Genomic DNA, 21287 nt, shown 5'->3' with positions numbered 1-21287 from the left:
CAATTAGATTATTCTTAGTAGGATGTTGTTTTAATTCATGTACTTAATTGTTAGTAAAGAACTAGCAATTAGATTAATAACTAAGAAGATTAGAAGATAAGAATAATGATAGGATAGACCACATGTGGTGGATTTTCATCTTAGAGAGATCTTGGTGATATTTTTGAGGATTATGATAAAGATAAGGTAAACCACATATTATAGATTCTTATGTTGGAGTCCTCTTCGTGATAATTTTTAGAATTAAGATAAAGATAAGATAGACTACATATGGTGGATTTTCATCTTGAAGTCTTCTTGGTGATATTTTAGAGGTATCAAGGTGATTTAAGGAAGTGAAGAGAGATACAAAGTGATGGTTGTGATTATTGAAATATCTTTTGTTTTGGTTAATAAAGGGAGAGAATTTGGATCTTGGTTTTGGTCTATTATGCATGATTGGAATAATATCTTAGTACCATATTTTATTGAGGTGTTTTAGGTGAGGCATATCACTAGTATACAAAATTTAAGGATCTCATTTGTGCTAAAAAAGAAGTGATGGAGCATTGAAGTAAAGGGGGTCTAGAAACTAAGGTAGCTAAGTGATCCGAATTTGTAAGCTTAGTTCTTGGCAAGTATTACAGCTATTGAGATGAATTTTAGAGAATAGCTTTTGAAATGCCTTATCTAAATTGTGATGAAATCTCAGATATATAGGTCTTTTAAATTGAGAGATATGTGCTTTGATGCAACAAGGTCTATGAGAAAGAGTCTAAGGATAGAATGTTAGTTTGAGTAAAAATTGCACTACAGTTTGAATATTACTTACCTAGTCATGAGATTTGATAAGTGATTGATGAGGTATGCAACTACCTTGTAATTCTTATAAGAAGAACATGAAAGAGCTGAGAGTTATATGAAGGCAAAGTTGACTAGGTCATTTTTGAAAATAACATGTAATTTGAGTGAACTTCAACAAGGAAGAGGGATGTTTGAGAGATGGTTGGACTATTGTATGTAAGGAGCAAGTTCAAGGCAAATAAAGATCTACCATAGCAAGGAGTTCCATGCTTTTTTGAATGCACATCTTATACTTTTTAACATGGTGCTTATAAAAACCTATGTACTTTTTATGATGAACTTATGTCATTTTATGTAACGACTTGATCAAGTCTAGGGCACCTATAAATACTTACATGCATAATGGATGTGACAATCATGATTTTTGATAGAGAAGCTGTAAAGACAAAGAAGCTAATGGAGAAAAATGCACTAAAAACTACATGGTCCACATTGAAGCAATGGAATCCAAAGACTATGAATGTGAATGCAAAGACTATGAATGTGAATGCAAATGTGAATGAAATTAAATGAAAGGAAAGATTCTATCTTTGGATTGTATTGTTAAGCATATATATATATATTTATATATATTTGTATACATATTTTCTTGGTCAACCATTTCTTAAGGAAAAGGTGTGAATGTATAATTTGACCACAAATTATACATGCACACCTTTTTTATGGTCAACTGTATAAGTTCCACTAGTGTATATGTATATATATATATATATATATATATTGCACGTTCAATTTTAGTTTTTGTTTCATGATTCTTATTATGTATATCTTCAGTTCATCCTTGGTCTAGTTATTTTGGTTCTTTTGATGTCTACTGTAACAGAAAAATATATATATTTGTTTTCAGGAACATATTTTCACCTTCCAAACACCAACTTACTAATTAGTTTTATCAATTAAAATTGCAATGATGTGCACCAGAACTGTGCCAAAAAATGGCACTATATCAAGATCGTCATTTTATATTAAAAAAAGATTATTCTATGTACAAATCCGCGAGTTGTCAAACCAAGTACACGCTCAAATAACTTACTGGAAATTATAGTATGCTCCATAATACACTAAATTTGCAACTCCAATGTGGATCTATAGAGTAACTTAGATTAGCATGGTAATTGGAGACTGCACAAGCTGGATTCACTTACCAAGGAGAGTTAAGTGAACCTCGAAGCCTAAACGTAAGATGCAAACAGTTTGTGCCTACAGGCTGAACTAGCACGCTATACCGAATTAACACTCTTGTTTACTAACCTAGGCACAGATCAATTGTATACAGATCCATTGCTGCAAAACCTTGAACATAATAAAATTAGAACAGGCCCAACTCAAAACTGGGAAATAAAATGTAGGAATATTAAGTTTACCATGACTAGGGTTCTCCACTTTGAGATGGAAGCGGGTCAAACGTAATTCTAACTCTGATTAATAAACTAATAAACCCTAATTAGAGAAGGTAACGGCAGATTAGAAACTATTGAGTTAAAAAAGCATGCGCACTTCCTCAATACTCTTTCAGTACACATGAAAAGTTTGTTGCACAGCAAGAAATTATACCTTATTGATCAAATGACAATCTCCGTTTTACTCTGGTACCCTGCAGTACGCCTGCATTCCGAACATTGAAATACTGTAAGCTTTACAAGAATCTGGGGGACAAACAGTAGAAATCAGATCAAGGGAACATTACCCACCTGGCAACTGCGGCTAGGAGCCATAATCATGAAGGAGTGCGGTCTGTTGTTGTAGTTAGTCTCTGGCTTTCCTGGCTCTCCCTCGGGACTGGTGAAGTGATCAACTTTATGGTCAACCTAGAGAAGGGAGAAAGGAAAAAGAGAAATTTGGCGTCAGGAATTGCTTAACAATACTATGATATGTGTCGTCGAATCGGTAAACAGACGCAGAAGAGAGCTCTGCACAGCTAAAAGATATGCGAAGACATGTTAACTCTAGAACACTTGGATGGTTGTTTTGTAAACCTTTAAAGAACACACGTCAACTGTCGGATTTTCAAGAGTAAACACAAAGTTGTACGTCGAAATACATTATCAGTAACCACTCATTACGCAATCTGACAGCGGGAAAATCTGCGTTTGAGCCAATGATAATGATCGAATGTCATGGTATACGTGAAACTTGAGTTTTTCCACATCAAATCCGCACATGATAGCAACAGATAGAAAAAGGACCAATCTAAATACGACACAATTGAAGGAAACCAACCCATACCCGAGAATGGCCTCCGAATTCCGCCGCATCGCTGTCTAGACAGATCCGATATTTCCCAGGAACATCACAGCCCACCTTCAACCTGCCATTCAACACATCTCCAATATGCATGCATGATTACAAATGAAAATCGTTCCTCCATCGCATACAAAAACCAATACCAACCACTTATCTAAACTTTACCAGATCACTACGCAAAACACTAAACATAATTAAGTTTAGATTTTCAGAGGAAATAGTCTTCGAAATATCAAGATCGAGCGACGGAGAAAAGAGATGGCACCAAGGTACAGATATCACACTGCAGGACATATTCAAATTGTTTTTAGAAGCTCAGCGAGAAGAACACTAACCCCGAATACGTGTTTGTTGGATGGAAGTTAAAGACGACGACCAGGTCTCCTTTTTCAAACACAATAAGCTGTGAATAAACCCATCACACATCATGTATAAAATAAAGATTAAATTGCAGTAGAGACCAATTAAAGCATTTTCAGGAACACATCGTGGTAACAATGATGCGATGCAACAATGTCGCTAAACCACATTCACGAGGAAATGCCTGATGGCAAAGCTTGATATCACCCTTGAAAAGTGCTAAATGAGCAAAGAGGCTTTTACGGACCTTCTGTGATTCATCTGCACAGGAGATATACTGCTTTGAGGAGCTCACAAATTGGAACTCTTCTTCAAGCGCAATCATTGCTCGGTTGAAATTATTCATGAACTGTCATCAAAGATCAATTTCAACTTGATATCTCAGTGCCAAATTTTCTGCCACAAGCCTGAGGATATGTAAAAGCTGATGAATTCGAGTAAATCCTACATCCTTATCTTCAGTCATTTAAGTTCATGTCTAGATTACTCCTTTCCTAAATAGAAGCAACGTCAGCAAGTAATGGAAGACCAAATCGAGGTAAAACGAATAAGTTTTTCGCGAGTTACAGGTCACACCGCCGTCGGTACTCAAGAACTCCGCACGCTTCACGGACTAGTGTATCAACAGCATGTGCACACATCACTGACACACACCATGGCAGCAACAAACTCTCACAATGAGATCATGTGAAAAGATTAACCTTGTAGCGAAGTTGCTCATTGTCCAAGAGGTCCCACCGTCGTCGGCACTTGTCAAATGACCAATTGTTACCATCTCTAGGAAAGTCGATCCATTCTGGGTGACCAAACTGCAGTTCGCAACAGGTTCATATTAAGGACAAGAGTATACATTAAGTGAACCATCCTTAAAATAAACTCGAAGGAATGTGTGACACGAGGCATTCAGGAAAAAGAGCGTGTGCATGATCTTCAAAAGGAACAGCGTATCTCTACTTGCAGCGGCTTAATGTAGTGGAAAAGCTCGTAAACATCCCACTCATTTATATCTTTCATCCATGCGAAGATTTATATCATGAAGTGCGTTTCACTTTGAGACTGCGGTGAACAGAAAGTAATAAACTGCATTGTGTCATCTGCTGCAATAGCATTCCTATAAAACGAAAGGAGGTATATCAAATGTGACATCCTAGACCCTGGAAAAAGGACAACTAGAGTGCCTCGTACTGAAATTCGTATCAAAATATTTACCTCGTTGCCCATGAAATTCAAGTAACCTTCCCCGCCGAGAGCCATTGTAATAAAGTGAATCATCTGCATTGATAAATTTAGCAAGTCATACCCATATTCAATGTCCCAAAAATAAACAAACACGCAGTAAAGAAACACGGGTAGATAACTTGAGATACGATGGTTCGACCTTGTGTAGTGCAATTCCTCGATCCACAATGAGATTCGCAGGTTGCTGAGTTGACATATTAAAATACATTTCCTTGTCCATCAATAAAAATGAAAACGTCTTATCTCCAACCATAGACTGCAGGGAAACAAAGCACATTAGAATGTAGGAAACCTTTACTCATAAAAGATGTATTAAAATTTCAAGCCTGTCTACCGAAACAGACTCCGATTGCGGTTGAGAAAATCCCATAAAGGAAACTACTCATGTGAGTTTACAGCGTTAGTGAACATTGATTATGCTAATAAGTCTCTTTCAAGTGGGAGAACATCCATGTCACTTGATTAAAACAAAAGAACTCGACATAAAATTATTTGACAGTTTCAGCACCACATGAAACAGTTCTAAGCCATTCAGAGGAATGCTACGAGCACTAATAGACAAATGGAACACATATATAATGAGGATGATTACCTGATCATGGCTCTCAGCATAACCAACACATGGCTCAGTATATCTACGATTAGTAAGAGTGTGAACAATATCACCCATAGACCAGTTCTCATCCTTCCTGTCTTTCAGGTACTCGATCCATTTGTCCGGTACAGCCATGGCTAGACGATAATCAAACCCGATGCCTCCCTCTTCCACGGGCCGGCAGAGAGTAGGCATGCCAGACACATCTTCCGCAATCACTGTAGCATCACGTAATAAATTGTGAACGAGCTCATTTGCAAGCATCAAATAAACCACTGCATCGACATCCGTGGCTTCACTGAAATATTCGTGGTAGTTTCCAGTGAAACACATGTTCAGTCCGTGATGGTGGTAAAGCATGGAAGTGACTCCATCAAAACGGAAGCCATCGAACATATACTCCTCCATCCACCACCTCAAATTCGAAAGAAGAAACCGCTGCACTTCCCAAGAACCGTAGTTGAATAGGCGGCTATCCCAAAGTTTATGATATCCTCGGGCACCTGAGTGGAAGTAGGAATCCTGAGAAGTCTGATCCAGATTATACCCAGCCAACCCATCAACGGCGTTTGTGCTAGCGTGACTGTGTACCACATCCATCAAAACCCGAAGTCCCATGGAGTGCGCCTTATCTATTAGATACTTTAGATCCTCGGGAGTACCACTGCGGCTACTAGCAGCAAAGAAATTTGTGACATGATAACCAAAGCAGCCATAGTACGCATGCTCCATGATTGCCATGAGCTGTATAGTATTATAGTTGTTCGCCTTAATTCTAGGAAGAACCTCGTCCGCAAATTTCCTGTAAGACGTCACGACTGGTTCCTTCGAGCTCATTCCCACATGAGCTTCGTAGATAATTGGAGCTACTGGTTTTTCTGGGCGCGCATGCTTGAACTGATACCTGAATCACAGCACAAGATCAATGGGTCAACAGACTTCATGAACAGTGAAAGATCCTACATGAAGCAGAAATGATAAAAAACTTTGCCCCCATGTACAACACATACAGCAAACGCCCGCCAAAAGCCCAGCAAGAATTCTACACTCCGCGTGCATCAGCGAAAAAGTAGGCATGAAGGCTTCACGGAGGATAAACTTACTTTTCGGCCGCAGGTGGGTCCCAGTGAACACCATCATAATACGCAGCAAATACATTAGGGTCAACCACAGCATACTTAATCCAAGCTGGAATACGATCTACCCAGGTACCATCAACCTTCTGCATCCTAAACTTCACTTTGGAACCATGAGGAACAGCAGAAACACCATCCTCGTCAGGTAGCCTAATGGACCAGACACCAAACTCGTCTCTTTGCAGATTGTGATTACTTCCATCCCAGTTATTGAAGTCACCAATCAATTGAGCAGCCCTGTCGAAAACAATATTCTCTTCAGAATTCAAGGCTGGAAAGCGCTTCAGACAAGACTAGATGAGGCTTTAATTACTCTATATACAACAATACAGAAGTCTTCCTCTGACCATTGATAACAATGCGATATCCATAAAACTGTCATTTGATATGAAAATGACGGCGATCTGGTCCAGCCAATTACTTGGTTATTGACGTCCACAGGAAGAGTATTACCGAGGAAAGTAAAGAAAAAGCACTCTGAGTTATCGTCTGTAGTAGTTGTGAGGTGGTTTAGACTATCTAATTGTAGTGACCTAATTTTCTACAGATAAGATGAATTGTGACGAAAGAAAAACTCACGCTGCTGCAGGAGCCCATTCTCGATACACAGTGCAGCTTCCGTCACGGGTAAACCCAAAATTCTCGAAACCTACATACAACACAACATCCTCTAAACACCCAATCCGAGATTTGTTCGATTCCATTGTGCAGCGCCTTCTATTCATTCTGCTGTAGCTTTGGAGAATTTTAAATCGACACTCATTAAGTGCTAGCATACACATGATGCTGAGCGCCATGAATCTTAGCAAGTAACTTCATCGTGACTAAACCTCACAACCTGATAAACCTGCGACGAAGAGAAATGCTCACCCTTAGCGAAATTCTCCAAACTTCCCTCTACCTTCTCAATTTCCGTCTTTCGTTTCATATACTCGCGAAAACGATATTGCAAATGGTCCTGATGGGCGGTGAGCATGGGATCCACCTCCATCACTCCTAACTTTTTCATTCCACTCATGTCCTCCCATCCAGCTGGGTTATCTGCCCTGTCTGTCTTCTGTGTCTTTATACCTGTTGCCTTCACTACAAGAGGTGAGCCAGCCTTGAAGTCTAAGCTTCGCGTGAGCTGCACGTCATGAAATAAAAAAGCATGAGAAGAAAAAGGCGTACAAAAAAGAAAGGGGAATCATCTGACCGGAACATGAAGCCTTCCAGGCAGAGCATAACATTCAAGCTAATTACAAGCTAAGGCTCTTCATCCGAGCAACAGTCGTTTGCGCATGATATGAGAACAAGCCAAAGTTTCAGCCAGGATACTACGTCAACAAGATCATCCGTTTCACTAACCATCCTCCACAATTGCAATGTCAATCTATTATTTATAATGGTAATGCTATCTGTGGATATTATTCCGAATTCACAAAACGGCAAAAAATGACTAATTCAAAAGGCAGACTCGCGATCCAATGCATCGATCACGGTAGAAACTTACTCCGATTCCCGACATGGACCTTTTCAAAGGGAATCGCTGCAACCCTAAAACATCCAAGGACGCCAAGCTCCCGCCTTCAATCTGCATTGCATGGAAACACCGAGCACCTAAAATTACTGTCAAAAACGCAATCTTATCTGCGAACTTACCCAAACGACTCAAACGAAGTCGTAAAAGAAGCAGACAATGACCACTGGAAACCCGCGTTCCCTTCTTGATGATGTTCAGCCATACAGACACAGATTCTGTCAACCCTCCATTCTGATGCACAAAGCACGTCCTCGCAAGCTCCGATGCAAAAACGCATAGCATTCGGACACGGTAGCTACGATGCTAACGTCACCAACCTTTGCTTGGACAAACAAAAGGGCGAGAAGAAAGAACCTACACAGTCATTCAATCACCCTCGATTGTAATTCTGCTCTAAATTGAACCACAATCGCCTCGCATACTCATCCTTCAAAAACCCACGCATCCAGAAGCATCGAAAACTCAAATAGAAACCTCCTAAACTATCAATACCCCTCCCCCTCCCCCCTGTCACAATACCAGCCACATCGTCACATTCCACCCCACCCCGCCAGCATTGCAACGACACCAACACAAGCCGCAAAATCCTATACGCACAAAAAGAGATCCCGATGCACAGCGATTCTAGAACAATGGGACGAATGCGGGACAAGAGAAGGAGAACCCACCTGACTGGCAGGATGCAGAGAAGGGTAAGTGGAGCGGCCATGGCAAGCCGGAACGGTGAGCATGATGGTGGAGTTCTAGGAGGACGATTTCTTCACTCGGCAACCCCCTAAATCCTGAACACACTCTCACTCTTGCCTCCAATTCGGTTCATCCGTATCAGCTACAAAACCCACTTCGCGATGCGGTCATACAACATACCCACGCTTGAAGCTGCAGCTGGCAATGGCGATGCTCGCACCACCTCCCCTACACAACTACTCTGTTCCAAACCGTGCAACAGTCTCCAGATAATCGCGAGGAAGACCACTTCAGAGGACTCTCCTAAAAATATCTCGAGAACAATCACAACGCCTCTTCTGCATGTTTCCCGAAGCTATGTATATCTGCCTAGCATGGAATGGAAAAAAAAACGACCGAATAATTATGGAGGCGTTGGATGAGGATCTACAGGGGAGTTGTCGCGATGGCCGCGTGTCACACGAGCAAGCCAAGCCAGAATCCTTCACGGCCAGGCAGAGCCAAAAGCTCTTGTTTCAGCATCGCCGTAGCTAGTCCCACGACTGTCGTCCAACTCTTCCATTCGGGTTTGTCGTCAGACCCATCCTCTCTCATTATTATTTTACTACTTCCCGATTGGCTCCGAATGGCTAGTCGCAAAAGCGCATCGCACCCAGGAGTATTCTTTTCAGACACGACGTGGAAATTGGGTTTGAGAAGCAACGCCGATCCAGAGCCACACAAGCAGCCCGGAGAAAAATAAAAACATCATTTTTGCAAGGCTGGGGAAGTGGGTCCAGCGCAAGATGATGAGTTGCAGGATGAGGAACGGAGAGATCACTTGCCAACGGACTCTCTTGCATAACCAACCTCCTCCAACCAACTTGCCAGCGCACCCTCAAGAATAAACTCTCAGGATCTCCTCTCCTCTCACTGCAACAACTCTCACGAGCAGCATCATCCAGTGGTATTGCAGTGCCGAAGTCAGAGATCAACCCACCCATCTGGACCGCGAGTTCGGCTTCGGAATCCATGGTCATCTCCGAACCTAAGAGAGGGAATTGTGTACTTGTATGCAGGGAAATTGCAGTCGGTCATGAGATGGTACTCACCGGATGGGCTGATCAAGGAAGGAATTGTCGGGTTTCCGTGATACCTCATCCAAAATTAAAAAGGAATTTGAGTTGCCGGTATTTACTTTGCTACGAAGACTTTGTGTGTTGGCGCAGCATCGACGAGGGTTCGGAACCTTAGAGGTGCCACAGGGAAGTGAAAACATAAACGGGGTTGTGGTGAGCTTTGTGATACTCACGGAGATCTTCACAGAATTCGTGGTTGTCTGCCTTGATGATGTCAATGCGACGAAACTGTCTTTGTATATACTTTGTGGAATGTTGTTAAAGTTTTTGGGGAGATGGAATTTGAAAATCATATCTTGTCGCCTATTTCTTTGCTAATTTTGTAAAAGAATTCATACTGTGATTTCAATAAATTTTACTAGATGTAAAATGAATGAATTAAATAGTAAGAAAAAATTTATATTCTTCAACTATGGACATTACTTCTGGTCATTTAATTTGAAAGTTACCATGAAAACATAATGATTATCTAAAGCAGAGTAGTTTTATAAACATCAAAACATCCACACAAAAAGAAAACTCTACACTTATTCATGTATACATGCATTTGAAAATAGAAGGATAGCATGAATAGATATTTTTTTCACTCTAATTAGACATAAAAGAAGATGTACATGTTCATAGAAAGATTATGAGATTACTTTTATCTAGTTAAACTTTGAAGTATTGTTTTTTTTGTCATTGTGAAGACAAATCTCCAATCAAAAGAGAGTATGGCAAGCTATTCTAATTTATTATTGTCTTTTAGATATTACTACTATAATACAAGAAGACTTCTATATTCTCAATAGATCTCTCAAGTTATACTAATATTCATAATTATTATTTATCACATTGTTTGCAAAGTGCCTCTAAGACATAAGTACCTAGTTTATAGTGTGTATATGCCTTTTAGTCTTCCATATTGTGATAATTTATAATTAAAAACTATTATGGAAGACTAGGTCCAATATTTTTACAAATTATTAGAATTTGATCCCAATGAATAGCTTGGTGAATCTATTTGTAGGTATGTTGTTGGTTGAAACATACTTAAATTGAATATGGCAAATTTAACCTATTTATAGATATATTGTAAGAAAATAACTATATATTTTGTTTAAAAATGATGCTTTAGATTGATGATAAAGAGAATTGCAAGTTAATTTTTACCATATAAAGTAATCCTTTGGATGTTTGTTCTTGTGTAATTCAATCCTTGAAAGAGGAGTTGAAGTCAACATCTTTGGTGGCAATTGAATATCTAATATATTTAGCTTTTACATGTGACATTACTATCTATTTTTAAGATTTTAAAATAACTGATCCACCCTCAAACTTGAATAGATACATACTAGTCAATTTTTAATTAATAACATCATTAGAGTATAAAACATCAATAAATCCAATAGAACTAAGATGAATGTTTTAATGTCCAATGATGAGAGGCCAATTTGTATATATTATATGCCAAGACTCATAATAGATTATAAACTAAAAAAGACTTATTTTATGTTGATATTATGACATTTACATGGATCATGAGCAAATTGTTCTAATTATGTATATAAATCTATAAAATTTGGTCTTGTTTAAATAATCAAATACATAAGAGAGCTAAATTGAACTTAATAATATTGTCAAAGTTTAGATCTACTATATGCTAAATGGTTCAAAAAGAGTTGTATCTATAGTTGATGTTGAGACTAGAATTTAATCTTTTTATGCAAAATTAATATAATTTTTTGAAATATAATCATCTTAAATCAGATTACGTGTTTATTTTCAAAAACAATTGATAACCTTGATACTTAGATATTCTTAAATTTCTTTTATGTCTTTATGATGATACTTAGTTTTTATTATCTCATTTATTTTTTGTATTCCAAATAAGGTAGAAAAAATATGAAGAATATTATTAATCTACAAAATAAATAGCTTGCTATAAAAACATCAAAGTTTGTATGGATCAAATATCAATGATTGATATTCAACTATATAAAATAATTGGTGAATTTAAGATACCGAAGTTTTAGTACTTGCTTCAAATCATAGAGAGCTTAAAAAATAGTAAAATTAATATATTACCTTCACTATTATATTCTTCATACTTTAGTAGAGGTTGAACATAAATAATTTTATTTCGTCTTATTAGTGTTTTGAAAAAATTTGTTACAATGTTCTAATAATGTGCCTTAAGGTCTAATGTTATAATAAGAATCATAACAATTGAGAGAACTTTTGGTCTAATTATGGCATCAAAGATATGTGCATATTCTTCATGTGGCTATTCTTTGTTTATTTAGATGACCTCTCAAAACAAAAAAAAAATTATGCAATCCAATATGTTTAATTTAGTAGATCAGTGTATCTTATTTTTGTAACAAACTTTAATTTGTATATTATACAAAAGTAATTAAAAGGTTCTTTGGATTATTGATAATATTCCATATTAAGATAAGACCACAAAATTATTTGATCATTATTAAGGACTTTATAACCATCTTCAAACAATATATTTTGAATGCTATAAGTAAAGTATTCATGTCAAATACTATCGCTAAATATCAAAAACTTGGCCAAAATCATGGTATTATAAGTATTATATCTTTATATCTATTTAGCACATAAGATATATTTTTTAATAATTTTTATTTTAATTCTAATTTTATAAAGGTTATCTTAATTTAAACACTTTATTTAAAAATTCTACAAATGACAATTATTAAAATAATTATGTTAGTTGTAATTTCTCCACCTTGCATAGAAGTTTTTAAAGTTTTTTTTTTTTTTTTTTTTTTTTTTTTAATATCTTTGTTTTATATCATCTTATTTTTATTAGTTGATCATTGGTTTTAACAAATGAATTTGATAATAAAAAAACAAATTTTGATGTATTTCTAAGATTCTCAAATAGCTCTTGTATATGTTTGCTAATATTATATTCATACCAATATAAAATAGTTTCAAATGTTCTATTTCAATCTATGTTAATGTTTGCTAATATTATGTTCATGTCCTAAATCTAAAATTTCTTCTATTTTGAAATTTAGATTGTTATCTATTCCAATATAATGTGGCTATATTTTATTTTATTTTCAATATATTTATTATGATATAAGACTTTATAAAGATTCTTAAAATATGGGATAAATCTTTATTGACTATGATTATTGCAAACAATATAGAAATTAGATTAATTTTTTTTTGAATAATAAATAAAATAAGTCTTTAATTATCAACTTATCACAAGACCAATCATTATTGATGTTATAACAAGCTTATTATTCATAATATAACAAGATAACACTATCTTTTCACCAACTTTAATTACAATTTTTTCTTTACTAAACATATTTTTATTAGTTTTATTTTGTTATTCTTGAATTTTCTTTAGTTATATATTTATTTTTGTATAAAACTTTGCTATTGTACTTATTGAATCTTTTAAAACTAGATTTTAATTTTAAAAATTCAAAAATATTAAACTAAAGATAATAACTATAATTAGGATGAATAAGACTTTTTTTGCAGTATACCAAACCATCATATGAAATTTTTTCTAATAGCAAGAAAATTGTTCAACTATCTTAGTAAGAATTAAGAGAACATTGCAAATGTTGCTCAAACACTTGATTCATTTACATTATTTGTTCATTATTCTAAAAGATAAAAACAATGATAATAAAAATAAAAATAAAAACTTTTAATTGTAAATGTTGATGTGTGTTTGTAACAAAAACCTACAATAATACATTATTGAAGAAAATAGTGTTGGCTACCTAAAAAAGTTAATTTCTTCTTATACTGACTTGTGCCCTGTTCTTTGCCCTAGAGCTCTACGTTTTAAATATTTTTTGTTTTGCTGTTACTGTTGAATGGTTCCCTATAAAATGGAAGAAGCTCCAAGGCAGCCTGTCAGAACTTCCATGGTTGGTGTTGTATGCCAGTTGTCTCCAACGTTCTGCTGAAGCACGTAGACTCTTCATTCGATTGCTCAATTATGTTTTTTTATGCATCAAATGGGTATTTCTTTGAATCGCTAATAAATATGCAGAACAGGGACTTGATGGTAGACAAAGTCTTCTAATCCCCATCTTTGGAAAGTATTCCCTTGGACTCACTAGTACTTGTGGAATACCATTTAGTCCTCAAATTAACACTCAATCAAAATTACTCAAACAGCAAGGTGCATAAGAGATATAAGTTCCAACAATGGAGACTAGTTGCCTGCCATTTGGCCCCCTCCACTCATTTGCAACTCCAAAATTACAATGCACTGATCGCAGTTTAAGCAACCTGGTGCTAAGTTATTCATTGTGTTGTGATGCAATCTTCCTCAAGCAAATTATGGAAACAATGAAAAAGAACCACAACTTTATACCTTTGAGAGCTCAGCATGACCATCTTTTGCGTCTGAATGAATAATGCCTGTGCCCAGAGCAACGTCGGGGCAAGCTCAAATTTCAGGCAAATTATACTCGAGTTTACCATTGCTGTCAGTGACGTGATCATATTCGTGTTGAAATAGGAGCTCAGTGAAATTTGAACTGTCAACAGACTTGAAGGTCAGAAAAACGGTGTGGTGCAACTGACTACACAATAGATATCAAATCGCCAGAAACGAATCTCATTGTCAAAAGTCAGAACCAGACTTCATGTGTATTTGGATGTTATATTCATGCGAGTTTTAGTTGGGCAAAGAAGACAATTTCAAAATAATGACCTAGAGAGATTCATGATTTTATTGTATGATTTGCAAGATTGCAAAGAATTGGAGAATTCCACCTAAACCAAAAGTTTAAATTCTGCCACAAAATTGAAGTAGCCGTGAAAAGTTATCGCTTCATTACCACACTTTCCTTGCTGAACACTAAAAGACAGTTTGATAAAAATACCACCACAACAATGCTACATCTAAGCCTACTTGATCAAAGAAACTCAGTACAGTTTCACAACAGAAACTCAGTTCTACTCGTCCTTAGGGAAGAAAGCCTTCTTGGTCTGCAACACATCCAAACACTTAGTTAATCTACTGATCACAAAGAAAAATGATCAAATTATACTATCAGTAACGTTTTTAAGACCCCGACAGGAAAGATTCAAATGCCACAAAGTAACTAACCTGTTCCAAGGTCAAAAACATAATGACGTTCCAAGAACCAAGTCGACCGAAATTGGGCAAAAATCCCTTGTAAAAAGCTCCAGCACCCTGCGAACCAAATTTACACCGTGTAATTCTTATCTATCTATCTATCTATCTATATATAAACATAAAACTAGAGGGCACGTTTGAAGCTGCTCAATAAGGATCGCGACATTAGTCGCGATAAGAGGACATGCAACCAAGTTCTAAAAAGAGAGGTAGAGATACAGAGCCACGGACATCATTCTTAAAAGTCTGAACGAAACAGTCAATTGTGCCTTTGTAAGCACCCTGCCCTCCTCCCATCATTCTGGACTTCACCTGCACAACAATGCACCATCGGACTTCAGTAATGAAAGGGATGAGGCCCCTTTTAGTACACTTAAAACACAAACCAAAAGACCAGGCATTTTCGCCATGTTGTTAACCAAGTAAAATTTCTCTGAAATCAAGAGTCTAAAATGTACCATCTTCTGGACAATTCCGAAAACTAATTCCACTCAGTGTAGCCCAAACAACAGCAGAGAGCCACTTACCACATCAACAGGAGAGCCCACACAGACAGCGATAAAGCCAGCACCTAATCCAGAAAGGATGTGAGTAACAACGTTGTCCGTAAAACCAGGAAGTTTTAACAATGTCTGCAAAGCGCAACATGCCATATTAGTAAACTGAAAGTGCTTTTCGAACATCCGAAATCACAATCTAAAATGGAAGCGCCAATTGCAGGTATATGCCCTGGATATGCAAACAACTTAAACTTTCCGAAAAGGAGGGGCAGCCAACAAAGCACTTCATCAAAAATAACTGGGATAGGAAAGACGTCTCACCTGCTTGACTTGGTCATAACTGGCCAGTTCGGCAGCATTGATGATAGCGTTACGAGCAACGTTTGGACCAAGCCCAGTCCACAATTTTGTGAAACCTTCCTGAAATACCAGAAAATGAAATCAGAGTGGACTTAAATACCGTAGCACAAAAATGTCTCTTGTTACCTGCTCAACCACGTCAAGCGAGAGCAATTTATCACCGTGACTGTAACGAAAAAAACTTGAAATATTTATGGTAATTGGCCGTGGAGCTTTAACCTGCTTGACAATAGTCGAATAAGCATTCATAGCGCCGCTGTAGCGGCGGGGGACACCGGGAGGTAGCTTGCCCTCAGACTGAAGTCGCACTTTCACTAGATCCGTGGGACTCGCCACACAAATGCCCAACGCACCTGGAGTTCATCCCATGCATAAAACAGCATCAAAACTCCTCTCTAGAAACAAGCACAAGGTGATCAAAAGATCAAAAAGAAAAAGAGGCAAGATAGGAATATTATTGAAACTGAATTTATTTAAGAAAAGCAAAAATATGCCATTTAAGATGACAATTCTGAAGGGCATAACGTGAGGAGAAAAACTATGACAACCTGTCGTAAGACCAGCAGCAATCTTCTTCAACAGTGGAGCATCTCCTACGTGGTCTTTTCCTAAGTACAGGTTCTTTACCTGCTCTCCGAGGTTCGCATGCGACATTCACATTAGCACATTGAAGACAAATATATCCCAAAAGCTAAAAATTCTAGGCACATCGTGACACCTGCCACCAAAAAACCTCGTTTGCTCTCCGTATCGCCGTCAATGGACAAGCTTAAAACATGTATTCCAAATGCCTAGAGACCGCAAATTCAAGAAATGTCGCGATCCTCTTAACCTAGAACAATATGAGACTTAGATGAATACTATGAGCGTAAAGATCAGCATGATGGTAGCAAATAGACTATTTAGCGAACACATTGTAAGCTCATGGATGAAAAGAAGAAAAAGTTCACCGGTTCATAGAGACCAATTCGAAGGCCCCCAAAGAGGCACTGCCGGTGAAGCCCGGGAACAATACCCTTCCAGAGGGAGGCAGCCCCTTCTTCCCTTGCTATGGTGGCCATGGTCCCGAACATTCCCCTATACTTGGGTGCGACATTGACCTCACCAGCTAACGCTTTCCCCTGCAGCTGCAATCTCACCTTGGCCGTATCTAGGGGAATGGTGCAGGTCTGCCGTCATCAACTGCCTTGTTATTTCTCACACTACTGGAAAACACAAATAATAAATAAAAATAAAACAAAAAAAGAAGCTATACACCCATTGCTCACAAACGAACTTATGGTTGCATTTTCAAGTTCAGGTCATCGTTTGGAATATCAGAGAATGCGAATGAAATAAATACACACACTCCCCAACTCTGTATGAACAAAAAAATCTGAAGAAAAATCCATCCTCTAGCAAATATTCAATTTCTCTTCTACAATCAAACTACGAAACGCAATGACAGCCTCACACCCCCCCCCCCCCCAAATAAAAATAAAAATAAAAATAAATCAGAAGGTTATTAATCCACAGAAAACCCACAATAACGAGAGTACGCTCGACTAAGACACCCTCACGCGCAAATCCGATCCATCCGAATCAACGCAACCCAAACCAGCTTCAGAAATTCAAACCGGATCAATCTAGAGGAAGAAATGTCGGCACCTCAGCCCAGCAAGCGCTGAATGCGGAAGCAGCGAAGGTGCCGTAGAGCGGGATGGCCTTGCCTGGCTTAGCATCACCCCCGGTCATGGTGGCTGAACAGGATCTCCCGAAGATGAATACTAGAGAGGAGAGTTACAATGAGCTAGAGGGGAAGATTGCAGTCTACCGGAAGAGAGGAAAGAGAAACAGACGCAAGGGGGACTGCTCAGAAGCAAAGGAGCCGCCGCAGCGAGAGAGTGAAGAGCCACGAGGGCCACTAGGGAACAAAAGAAGCGGGTTCGAAATGGGCCCACACTCACCAGGTCGTCGTCGCTCCCGGGCTCTTCTTCACATGGTGACGGCCCTGCAGTTGTTTACGAGCAATTGTTTCACTGCCATCCCTTGTTTTTACATTCACCCTCACGGATGTCGGGTTGGGTCGAAAGCAACTTTTACAGACGAGGAGGAGTCTACCGTTTGGGAGGTGGAAAGCTATTTCGAGAAATGTTCATTCGTGTTTTGTTCAATCATCGACGTTGTTGCAAAATCTGGGTGGTTTTCAGAAGCGCGCAACTCCTGCGGACTTCGAGGTAGGACTCAGCACATCGTCAGCTACATAGCCCCAGTCACACGCTTCTTCTTCGCTAGGGGAATTCATGAGCAAAGTTGTGTGCTGCGTCATCCAACAAAGGCTGCTTGAAGCGTGGAGAGCATGACAACTACATTGTCCATGTGTTATCGAGGCCGTTCGATTCTGATCGGTCAATTGTGGTCAACATTCCCACCAACGAACTCCTCGATTGCTTGATAAGCACTAAAACCTTGCACTTGTCTTCTTAAGATAGTATTGGGGTCTAGGGGATCTTTACAATGAACTTGTAAAGAGAAGATACTTTCGAAGAAATTAATATCAGACATCAATGCCTTGTGAGTATGGATATGCAACCATGAACATAAATCCGGGATGAAAGCACTGTACAGACCGAGTCAGATGATGTGAAACACATTACGTCAGTGTCCAGGGAATAGCCAGATGATTCTCTTTCACCACTGGTTGATCGGAACCTAGCTAGGGGTTGCTTCTTTCCAGATATTTTGTCACATGGACACCTCATACTTGAACAAGGGTGTGTCAACACATAGGTTTTTCGGTGGCGTGGAAATCGCCACCGTAGTAAACAGTTACGACTGGTTCACACAATTCTTCCTTCAACCATTGAGTCATCTGTGAAGGTGAGCCAAACTCGTGCTGTTATTCATGACCACACCACGGACAGGCTTAATTCATGACTTCTAGGGGTTGAACGCGATTGAAGAGCATCTGCCTTATTTGTCGTCAGCAAAATCTACCAAGTGTTGAGTTTAATGCACATATAGGTGGACCTCATCATTACTCATGGTCCCACTCATCGATGTATCTAAAAGTTGAGAGAGCTCACATGTATCCTGAAAAGCCTTGCAAAACACTGAAATGTTGGTCCATTATCAGCTTTATTGACACTATCATCCATGAGCAGGCCTCTTCAAATTAGGGCTTTTTCCATAAAAACCCTGTTTTCCTTAGAATAAGCTTAGCAACATGCTCTAAAATAAGGCCCCAACAGTATTCTTACACATGATTGGAGGAGGCACTGCATGATGTAATCCATGCAAAAGAATATCAATTTACAATTATAGCAGTCACATCACGATATGCATATTAAATTTGCCATGGAAAAGGAATTGGAGATCCTTTATAAATCATCTATGGAGACGAAATTTGGCCTTGTGCCAAATCCATGATGTGAAAACATTGACCAAGTTCTACCAACATTGTCATAGTAGAGAATTTGTCTTAAAAAAGCATTGGACTTTTAGTTGTCACTAATTCTTTAACCAAGCCTCTAGATTAAAAAAAATACCAAGTCTATATATAAAGTTATCCCTATAGAAGCAATTATATCAATACATAAGTTCTATGTACCAAAGGTCAACAAAAATGTGATAAAAATATTATAAAACCTTATACATCTTTAAGGTGAATTTTTTCCAAATTTCAACAGCTCATATCTTACAATTGGACCATCTAGACATATCAAAATTTTACATGAAGTACTGATGTATTTTTAACAACTACCACAACAAATTTCAATTGCAAATTTCTTACAGATCTTGAGATATTGCCAAAATTCTAATAATAACTTCAAATCCTTGCTTACATATACTTGTGAGTAATTTTCTTCATATCTCACAAATTAAGTACTCAAATATCATAAAACTTTGATATATAGCTTCTTAACCTAATAACACATATTTTTGAAAATTTTGAGCTAAAAATTTATTTGAAAACTGAAGATATAGCTCTGACCATTACTATCAATAAAATGACTCACTTACTGCCTCTGAGTTACATGTGTTGTCTTCAACGCTCTATAACTTCTTCATACAAATTCTAAATGTAAGAAAAATTTCATAATAGATGTAGATCTTAAAATCACTCTTGCATTTGCACCTCTCAATCTCCAAAATCTATCATAAAATTCCTTGTATCTTCAAAAGAACAACAATATATCTTAAAAAAATATCTTAACTTCAAACAACTATAACTTCATCACCCTAATTCCAAATCCTATAAAATTTGTATACGAATTGTAGCTCATATCCTAAACCTTACAACTCTTATTTTTGATTCTCAAATGTTCCTTCTAAAGTTTTCAAAATCCGTCTTATAGTGGTAGATAGCTTATTGAATACCTATTGGACATGGCCTTCCACCGATATGGATGAAGATTTTTATCTTTTATCTTCATCCATCCATACCTTGATTTCATCCCTCTAAATAAGTTTTTTAGAGGTCTGGATCTTTATCTTTGACCTCCAATCTTTTCTTTAAGTTTTATACTAAATATCTAAATCCTATATAATTTTAATACTATAATCAATATAAGTAAACTTCAAAATAAATTTTCTTACATCAACTCTCTTTAAATTAACTTATTAACTATTCTAAAGTATATCAATATTTATAAATATATTATCTATTTTAATAAATTTTTACATACTATAAATAATTATAATATGACAACATGATCCTTATTATGTGAAAAGCTCAACTGTGAAGAGGTCAATTTCATAGGACTTAAGCAGAAGTAGACAATAAATGTGAAAATATTTTCAATTCTTTTCTTTGTAGACAATATTATGGCACATATAAAAATATCAAGATGCCAAAGCATAGATAGAATACAATGTCCTCTCAGATATCTCGAAGAAGTAGTTGTTTGATCAAGTAAATTTTAAAAACACCCTTACAATTCATTTAGAGACCAAGAAGGTATTTATGTTCACAATAAATTTTAATATTATAGACGTGGTTATTAATGATATATTATTTAATATAAATAATAAAGAATCTATGTTGACTTATGAATGGGCATTATTAATTTTTAAGTTGTTTAAAGATGCAAACAATGACTAAATTAAATTTAATGCAAAGCAAGATCTAAATTACAAAGCATATAATTTAAAGATCAATTTTTCATAATTGTTTCATCTTATCATTAACTTAATCACATATGTAGTCTTGTTCTAAATGACAATATGTCTTGTAAATTTCACAAAGATTGTGTCACACATGAGTTGCTTCAATAAATGTAGTTATAATTGTGCAGCTTTATTTGTAAGAATGTTTGTATTGTAAGCTTATAGAAAATCACTTAGCTCTACTACATGCGATAGGCCTTTTTGCTTGCTCTTGACAACAGCTCAAAGCAAGGTAATTCTTATCTTATTTTTTGAGTTTAATTTGAGCATCAATCAAAGTTATACAATCTCTATCTTCTTGCCATTTTGCTTTTTGATTGCAAAATAGTTGAAGTAATCTTTATTTCAGGGTGAAACTTTTGAATGCCATTGCTCTAAAATAGACAACACAACTAGTTAAA

At 37.0% G+C, this 21287-nt stretch overlaps 2 protein-coding genes across 7 annotated transcripts; both read right to left on the bottom strand.

The window, feature by feature from the left end:
• Positions 1-1756: 1756 nt before the first annotated feature.
• LOC112278354 (1,4-alpha-glucan-branching enzyme, chloroplastic/amyloplastic) lies at positions 1757-8944 on the bottom strand. 5 transcript variants are annotated; one of them, XM_024511702.3, is made up of 16 exons: positions 8608-8794; positions 8257-8293; positions 7910-7990; positions 7288-7543; positions 6997-7066; positions 6385-6654; positions 5279-6185; positions 4826-4942; positions 4657-4719; positions 4149-4256; positions 3695-3796; positions 3423-3490; positions 3070-3151; positions 2535-2651; positions 2398-2448; positions 1757-2136 (listed from the first exon to the last, which is right to left on the bottom strand). In XM_024511702.3, exons 1-15 carry the CDS (start codon positions 8646-8648, stop codon positions 2425-2427), a joined length of 2343 nt encoding a protein of 780 aa, XP_024367470.1. In that variant the 5' UTR covers positions 8649-8794; the 3' UTR covers positions 1757-2136; positions 2398-2424. The 5 variants fall into 5 exon arrangements, with proteins under 5 accessions (XP_024367470.1, XP_024367468.1, XP_090103919.1 ...); XM_024511700.2 differs by having other exon boundaries at positions 1757-2127; XM_090247793.1 differs by lacking the exon at positions 8257-8293 and having other exon boundaries at positions 8608-8944.
• A 5490-nt stretch (positions 8945-14434) lies between these two features.
• On the bottom strand, positions 14435-17556 carry LOC112278271 (mitochondrial uncoupling protein 1). Of its 2 annotated transcripts, none has more exons than XM_090247354.1 (9): positions 17386-17556; positions 16689-16943; positions 16287-16365; positions 15958-16091; positions 15700-15798; positions 15406-15510; positions 15110-15190; positions 14849-14935; positions 14435-14727 (listed from the first exon to the last, which is right to left on the bottom strand). In XM_090247354.1, exons 2-9 carry the CDS (start codon positions 16809-16811, stop codon positions 14695-14697), a joined length of 741 nt encoding a protein of 246 aa, XP_090103480.1. In that variant the 5' UTR covers positions 16812-16943; positions 17386-17556; the 3' UTR covers positions 14435-14694. The 2 variants fall into 2 exon arrangements, with proteins under 2 accessions (XP_090103480.1, XP_024367284.1); XM_024511516.3 differs by having other exon boundaries at positions 16689-16907.
• Between the last annotated feature and the right edge of the window lie 3731 nt (positions 17557-21287).

This window comes from Physcomitrium patens, chromosome 25, assembly GCF_059467195.1.
Source record: "Physcomitrium patens ecotype Gransden chromosome 25, ASM5946719v1, whole genome shotgun sequence".
NCBI lineage: Eukaryota > Viridiplantae > Streptophyta > Bryopsida > Funariales > Funariaceae > Physcomitrium > Physcomitrium patens.
This window is presented reverse-complemented; position numbering and strand designations above follow the sequence as displayed.

What these genes read in the sequence shown, in the direction of transcription:
- LOC112278354 (XM_024511702.3), bottom strand. Translation starts at nt 8,648, where the DNA reads ATGGCCGCTCCACTTACCCTTCTCTGCATCCTGCCAGTCAG. An exon ending in GAATGGGCTCCTGCAGCAGC is followed by an intron (nt 6,655 to 6,996) that starts GTGAGTTTTTCT and finishes TGTTTTCGACAG; the next exon opens with GGCTGCTCAATTGATTGGTG. An exon ending in ATGCTGAGAGCCATGATCAG is followed by an intron (nt 4,943 to 5,278) that starts GTAATCATCCTC and finishes GTTTCCCTGCAG; the next exon opens with TCTATGGTTGGAGATAAGAC.
- LOC112278271 (XM_024511516.3), bottom strand. Translation starts at nt 17,472, where the DNA reads ATGACCGGGGGTGATGCTAAGCCAGGCAAGGCCATCCCGCTCTACGGC. An exon ending in GTTATGACCAAGTCAAGCAG is followed by an intron (nt 15,511 to 15,699) that starts GTGAGACGTCTT and finishes TGCGCTTTGCAG; the next exon opens with ACATTGTTAAAACTTCCTGG. An exon ending in TGGGCTCTCCTGTTGATGTG is followed by an intron (nt 15,191 to 15,405) that starts GTAAGTGGCTCT and finishes ATTGTTGTGCAG; the next exon opens with GTGAAGTCCAGAATGATGGG.